Source organism: Echinops telfairi, unplaced genomic scaffold (genome assembly GCF_000313985.2).
Source record: "Echinops telfairi isolate 266 unplaced genomic scaffold, ASM31398v2 ScPeMD7_25;HRSCAF=90, whole genome shotgun sequence".
Classification (NCBI taxonomy): domain Eukaryota; kingdom Metazoa; phylum Chordata; class Mammalia; order Afrosoricida; family Tenrecidae; genus Echinops; species Echinops telfairi.
The window spans coordinates 2993279-3000537 of NW_022103922.1; the positions used below are offsets into that span (position 1 = coordinate 2993279).

The 7259-nt window shown below is 63.8% G+C and overlaps 1 protein-coding gene across 1 annotated transcript; it reads left to right on the forward strand.

The window, feature by feature from the left end:
* Positions 1-227: 227 nt before the first annotated feature.
* SLC2A6 (solute carrier family 2 member 6) lies at positions 228-6795 on the forward strand. Its single transcript, XM_004714448.2, has 10 exons — positions 228-345; positions 724-886; positions 1812-2018; positions 2468-2567; positions 3018-3229; positions 3551-3703; positions 4458-4566; positions 4679-4864; positions 4979-5124; positions 6180-6795. The coding sequence occupies exons 1-10, from the start codon at positions 269-271 to the stop codon at positions 6333-6335; spliced, it is 1509 nt and encodes a 502-aa protein (XP_004714505.1). The 5' UTR covers positions 228-268; the 3' UTR covers positions 6336-6795.
* The last annotated feature ends 464 nt before the right edge of the window (positions 6796-7259 follow it).

Here is a 7259-nt window from a genome sequence, read left to right on the forward strand (position 1 = left end):
GAGGGGGCCCCGGGGAGAGGGGGGCCAGGCCAGGCCCCGCCCGGGCGGAGGGCACGCTCCACATCGGAGCATCTGAGAGTGAGCTGCCTGCCCATTGGTGGGCGCCGCCTGTGCGGGCCGCCCTGCAGCCAATCGTAGCCGAGGGGCGGGGCCGGCCGGCCGGTCCTGCGCTGAGCCGCGAGGGCCGGATGCCGGGCGGGGCACTGCGGCCGCCGCTTGTCCATCCCGCGAGGGCCGCGTGCTGGGCGCCCTGACCGGCGAGGTGACCATGCAGGAACCCCTGCTGGGAGCCGAGGGCCCGGCCTATGACACCTTTCCTGAGCCAGAGGGCAGGACACGGGTCCGGTGAGAGGGGCTGGGCTTGGGCTGCGGGTGGTGATGGTGGGTGTCCCTGGTCTTCAGGGGATGGTCACCAAGCGGCTATCTGGTCACCTCCTGCCGCAGGCACCCTGGTCTGCCACAGGGCGCAGACAGGGAGGACTGGGCCCAGAGAGGGTGAGGGGCTGAACTGGAGTCACACAGCTGGCCACGCTGGCAGACCTACATCCACATCCCAAGCCTCCTTGCCTGGAACAGGGATCCCGGGGACCAGGACTGCCCGGGACTTTCTCACGAGTGCCCAAGCCCTCAGTCTAGGCCCCTGTGCGCTGCCTCCTGAGCTGAGCTAACTGGGCCCTGGGTGGGCAGTGGGACTCACACCTGCCCCTCTGCGCCCGCCTCCAGAACGCTGCAGAACTCGAGGGTGTACCTGGCCACCCTGGCCGCTGTGCTGGGAAATTTCAGCTTCGGCTATGCCATGGTCTACACGTCCCCGGTCATCCCGGCCCTGGAGCAAGCCTCGGGCCCAGACCTGCATTTGACCAAAACCCAGGCTTCCTGGTTCGGGGTAAGGGCTGCGCAGGGAACTGGGGGGCAGGAAGTGGGGGCACCGAGCAAGGTGCCCAGACATCCAGGTCCTAGCCCACCTCTCCACCTGCTCCAGGCCGCTGCTGCTAGGGGTGGGGTGGGCAGGCAGACAAGGGCCCCGAAACCAAAGGGGGAAGTGGAAGGGATGGGTTCCCCAGACCACACCCACAGCTGCTGCCTGGCAACTCCCAGGACAGCGGGTGCCTGGGCGGGGGACCCTGTCACACACAGAGCCCGGACAGACTGGGGATACATGAATGCCGAACCAAAGGCAAGCCCACGGCCCTTGGGGTTCTCACTCAGCAACCCCGGGGCAGCGTGGGACTTCGAAGCTCAGTCTCTGCGGGAGCGGAGGGTGGTAGGCTCAAACGGCCCACCTTAGCAGCCCAGCCCTTAACCCATCGACCCACCAGGTTCCCCTTGAACTGGTGAAGGCCACTTGCCAAGCTGAGGGTCTAGAATGATCTTGGTAGATAATTTGCAAAAAATAAGCATTTGGGGTCTAACCAATAGGTGTGAGGTTTGAGTCTTCCCCAGGGGTGCCGTGGGAAAAAGGGCCGGTGGTCAGTTTTCCGTGGAGCAGGCCCCCTCTGACATGGGGGGAGGGGCCATGCATGAGTCAACTTCAGGGCCGCTGGTACTCGAACCCCTCACTCTCAAATCTTGGGGCTGTATCATCCCAGAGTTGTGAATGGATATTTTAAGGGTTACACACACCCCAGGAGGACAAAACCACCATGGACGCGTGGCCTCCACCTCCTCCCCAGAGCAGGAATCCTTCTAGGACCTCCCTAATAAATGGCTGTCCATATGCTGCTTGATTACTTCTGGAGACAGGGGGCTCACTGAGTCTGGGGCTCAGCCCCAGGAAGAAGCTGACTCTCTCGTGTCCCTTGTCTCCACAGTCTGTGTTCACCTTGGGCGCAGCGGCTGGGGGTCTCAGCGCCATGCTGCTCAGTGACCTCCTGGGCAGGAAGGTCAGCATCATGTTCTCCGCGGTCCCCTCAGTGGCTGGCTACGCGCTTCTGGCGGGCGCCCGTGGCTTCTGGATGCTGCTGCTGGGGAGAACACTGACGGGTTTCGCCGGGGGGCTCACCGCCGCCTGCATCCCGGTGAGGCCAGACCCTCACTGCCTTCTACCCAGCCCGCCTGACCCCTACCCCCCTCCACCCCGTTCGCCTGACCTCCCTGCCCTCCGCCACCAGGGCGGTCACTTAGGGGAAAGCTGCCCCGTGGTCTCATCCCTAGACTTCCCCTCCTGTGGGCTCTTGCCACACAGCGCGTTTCTCAACTGGGGAAAATCCGTATTAGCCAGGCAGGGAGAGGAAGCCCCAGCATCTTCTCTTACCCAACCATCTCTGCTGGGCTGGGGGAGCACGGCAGAAGAAGGGGACCAAGAACCTGGGGACGGCAGGGAGCATGGATGTCGGATGGCCCTGGGCTGACTTATTCCTGGCATCTGCCCACTTGACAACTAGGGAAACTGAGGCCAGGGGCAGGTCAGGCAGTGGGTCCTGAGTGGGGACCCTGCGTTCCTCTCACCAGGGGCTCTGTGATGCAGGTGTACGTGTCTGAGATCTCTCCCCCTGGAGTTCGAGGGACCCTGGGGGCCACCCCCCAGCTCATGGCTGTCTTTGGATCCCTGTCCCTCTACGCCCTTGGTGAGTGGCCTGCTGACCAGAGCTGGGCAGCTCTGGCCGAGGCCTCTTGTGCCGTGGGCACCAGGCAGCGTCCTGCCATCAATGGGCATGTGCAGCCTGCCTGTCTGGGCAGTGGGAAGGCTTGGAGACTCGAGATAAGGGTTCAGCTGCCGGGGGGCGGGGGGGGGGGGGGGCGGGGAGGGGCCGACGGGCAGTTGGGATACGGTGGGGGCCTGGGCCTTGCCCGCTCATCCTGTCACTCCTTCACGGTGCCAGGGCCCCCGAGGCCCTCCAACAAAGGGCCGCCACTGTGTGGGCCCCATCCTAGTGGCTGCACAGTCCTTGGCCCGGGCCCTCAGGGGTCTTTCTTCAGGCAGTGGCCCTTGGACAAGGCTTTGAGTGTGGGCAAGGAGGGAGGGGGCTCTGTGTCCGGCCTGGCTGCCTGCCCTGACCCGGCCTCCCCACCCATAGGCCTCCGGTTGCCGTGGCGCTGGCTCGCCGTAGCCGGCGAGGTGCCGGTGTTCATCATGGTCCTGCTGCTCAGCTTCATGCCCAACTCGCCGCGTTTCCTGCTCTCGCGGGGCAGGGACGCTGAGGCCCGGCGGGCACTGGCCTGGCTGCGCGGGCCCCAGGCCGACATCCGCTGGGAGTTTGAACAGATTCAGAATCACGTGCAGAGCCAGGTGGGAGGGCCCGGCCGGTCCGAGCCCAGGGGCTTTTTCTGGAACCCAGGCACAGTGGCAGCCCACGACGGGGTGGTAGGCAGGTAGGCCCAGGCGCACCCACACCTGGGGGCATCGGCCGACCCCCCTCTCCTCTCCCTCAGCCTGGGAGTAGTGTAGAGAGGTGGGTGGACAGACATGTTCCCAGAGTCAGAGGGCATCACTGGACTTTCCCCAGGAAGGGCAGACAGGGGTTCTCCTCACCAGCCCTGGGGAGGCCAGGCCAGGGCAGCAGCTCTGGGCAGCAGCCACGCCCCCCCAGCGGCAGCCTCATTTATCCAGAACAGCCGCATGTCCTGGGCCGAGATCCGGGACCCGCACGTGGCCCGCCCCATCGCCATCGCCTTGCTGATGCGATTTCTGCAGCAGCTGACCGGCATCACGCCCATCCTGGTGTACCTACAGTCCATCTTTGCCAGCACAGCGGTTGTGCTGGTGAGCCCCCCGCACAGCCAGTGCACGGTTCTAGGGAGGGGGTGGTGTGGTCCAGAGCGGGGTCTCCCAGCGTCTGCATCCACTCCCGCTGGACACCTGCTCGGGCCAGATGCCGAAGCCCAGGAGACAGGCAGAGAGGGCTCAGCCAGGGGTCTGAGCTGTTCTGTGCGGCTCACCTGTTCTCAGAATCACGTGTTGGATAGCATGTCCCCACGTGGTGCCAACATGTTAAGGACATGCTAACGGCATTAGGCTTCACCCTGGGGGGCCCCGAAGCACCCCGCTCCCTGGCGCACCTCTACTGTCACTCTCAGGGCCAGGAGGCCAAGCAGTTTTTTAAAATCTGTCTTAAAGTAAAATAGGGGCTCTGGTAGCGCGGTGGGATAAGCACTCGGCCGCAACCACAAGGTCAGTGGTTCGAACCCACCAGCCGCTCCTTAGGAGAAAGGCAAGGCCGGCTGCTTCCTTGAGATGGGTGTAGGGCACCCTCTGCGGCAGTTCTTGGCCCTTGGAGCCTCGATGGCAGTGGGTTCCTGGGAAAGTGGACTGGGAAGGGGAGCTACGGGGAGGGGCGCCTGCCACTTGAGAGGGCAGCGTGGCCCCCTGGACCTCCTCCACTTCCGCATCTGCGTGGCGGAGATAGCCCGCCTGGGCTTACAGATGGAAATGGAAGATTAATAAGACACGAGGGCCCAGGCTCAGCCCCGCAGGGAAGGGGGCGGGCCGGCTCTCAGGCGGTGGCCCCTCCCTGCAGCCCCCCAAGGATGACGCAGCCATCGTGGGGGCTGTGCGGCTCTTCTCGGTGCTGATCGCCGCCCTGGCCATGGACCTGGCTGGCCGCAAGGTGCTGCTCTTTGTCTCGGGTGAGGCTCCTTCCGGGCGCTGGGCGATCCCACCCCGCGGGAGGGCGCAGGGGGTGTACTCGGGGAGGAGCTTCCCGGGGGAGGCCTGCTCACGTCCTGCCCACGTCCCCAGCATCCATCATGTTTGCCGCCAACCTGACGCTGGGGCTGTATGTCCAGTTGGGGCCGAAGCCGCTGACCCCCAATGACACTCTGAGCCTGGAGAGCCTGTCCCTGGGGGGTCCCGGGCAGCATCTGGCCTCACCTGCCAACTACCTCACCCTGGTGCCCCTGCTAGCCGCCATGTCCTTCATCATGGGTAGGTGGCAACAGCCCCCAAGGGGACTGGGGAGTCGGGGCTGTGGACCCCTGGGCGGTGGGTGGAGGCTGTGGACCCCCTGGGTGTCCCCCAGCCTGCTGGCCCTCTCTGCAGGCTATGCCATGGGCTGGGGGCCCATCACCTGGCTGCTCATGTCGGAGATCCTGCCGCTTAGGGCACGTGGCGTGGCCTCGGGGCTCTGCGTGCTGGCCAGCTGGCTGACTGCCTTTGCCCTCACCCAGTCCTTCCTGCCTGCTGTGGTGAGTGCTTGCCGCCTCCAGACCCCACCCCACCTGAAAGCACGCACAGTAGGAGCTGTCCCCAGAAGTCAGGTCTCGGTCCAGGCCCGTTGGGCCAGCCAGAGGTCCTGAGGACCCCACCTGCCACCTCATCTCTGCCCACTTCCTTCTGGTCCAGCCCTCTCCCTGGGTCTGTAGTGGGCCCTCACACCATGGCCCCTGTGACTGTAGCCCACAGCCTGCAGGCAGGCGTGGGAGCCTACACACACACACACACACATTCTACAAATACACGTGCACACAAATACCCATTCTAATACACAGCACACTCACACAGGCTCACAAATACAATTCTACAAACACATGTAAATACCAATTCCTACACACTTGTATACTCTTACAACCTCTCACACACACTTCTACAGACTGCACACTCAGCCTTCCACATGAATCTTCCCAATGCATACACCCATCTTCACTGTCCCCTCCAACACTGGGTATCCACCTTTCCACACACACAGTACTCACACACACACTCACACTCCTGCCCAAACCTACGCTCACACAACTCGCAGTCACAAACTGACACAATCTCACACACTCCAACATGCACATGGCATATTCTCACACACGTGTACAATCTCATCTGCTCCCATGAGGTCACATACCATCTCAAATGCACTCCGTCATTCCGAAACTCACCCAATCTCATTCAACACAGCACTCACTACACACTCCCTCACACACACCAACCTCCTGCTGGGCTACCAACAGAAACCGTGAAGATAAGTAGCATCTCTGGGTCCTACTGCCATGCTCCCACAAGAATTCAGAGGGCTGGGCCCAGTGCCCGCTGGAGCCGGTCAGGGAGCAGGTGGGGTGGCTGTGAGGGTGCACCGAGCAAGTGTGGCAGGCCGTGGGGGAGGCACTGAGAGGAGGGGCTCGTGGGGCAAGATGGACCCCACATCCCCAGGGCAGCTTGGGGGGGTGGGCCCTGGGGGCCTCAATTGCCATGGCCAGGGCGAGAGGATCCTAGGTCCTCCTAGTGACCCCCACCTGTCTCCACTCCCCCGCAGAATGCCTTCGGCCTGCAGACACCCTTCTTCTTCTTCGCGGCCATCTGCCTGGTCAACCTGGTCTTCACGGGCTGCTGCGTGCCAGAGACCCGGGGCCGCTCCCTGGAACAGATCGAAGCCTTCTTCCGCACCGGCAGGGGCTCCTTCCTGCGCTAGCCTAGGCCCCTCCTGGGGTCACCACCACTCAGAACCCCCATCCCCCCTGAGACATAAGAAGCCGGGCTGTCCCACCCACCTCTGGCAGGGCAGACAGATACCAGGGACAGAGCCCTCTGGTTGACCTCGGGCCTCACTTCTGGTGGATGTGGCCCAAGGGACAAGTGGGGCGCTGGTGGGGGCCGGTCAGGTCACCACCACCGTGCACCCTCTGCTGTGGGAGGATGGCGGGTCGGTGCCAATAAGGACCTGGCTGACCCCGCAGGGAAGGCTCCAGACCCTGGACCCCCACACCTGCCCCACCTGGCTTGTGGGATCAGAACTCCTGGGCAGATTGTGTTCTGTCCCCCTCCACCCCGTCTGTGAAATAAAGCCACTGGGTGTGAGGGCAGCCCCCCAGGAAGAGGGGTGTCTTCCAGGCGGGGCCCCGCTGCAACCCAGGCAGCTGGACTGGTCCTGGCACTCCAGCCTCGGTCCCCAGGGCCTGTGGCCCCCAGCGACGTGTCCCCAGCCTGGGGAGAGGGGTCGTCACCCATGGCTGGCCAGGGCAGGCCACTCTCCTTGGAGCCTGCCTCCTGTGCACAGAGCGATGCAAAGTGGCCCCGGGGGACCAGCAGGCGGGCAGTGAGCACACACATGGCTCCTTTATTGCTCAGAGCACAGCTGGACACACAGGGCAAGGGCTGGGCAGTCCGCAGGCTCAGGGCCTGTCATAGGGGGGCCACCCCCAACCAACCTCTGAGGCTGGTGTGTGGGCCTGAGCGTTGGGCACCCACCCATCCCTGGCAGAGAGCTGCCAAAGGAAGCAGCCAGCAGGGTAAGCAAGCTGAGTGCCCCCTCCTACCCCTGGAAGGTAGACAGGTTTTAGTCACTAAATACCTGGACAGATGCACACACACATACACACACACACACACACACACA

What these genes read in the sequence shown, in the direction of transcription:
- SLC2A6 (XM_004714448.2), top strand. Translation starts at nt 269, where the DNA reads ATGCAGGAACCCCTGCTGGGAGCCGAGGGCCCGGCCTATGACACCTTT. An exon ending in GAGGGCAGGACACGGGTCCG is followed by an intron (nt 346 to 723) that starts GTGAGAGGGGCT and finishes GCCCGCCTCCAG; the next exon opens with AACGCTGCAGAACTCGAGGG. An exon ending in AGAATCACGTGCAGAGCCAG is followed by an intron (nt 3,230 to 3,550) that starts GTGGGAGGGCCC and finishes TCATTTATCCAG; the next exon opens with AACAGCCGCATGTCCTGGGC.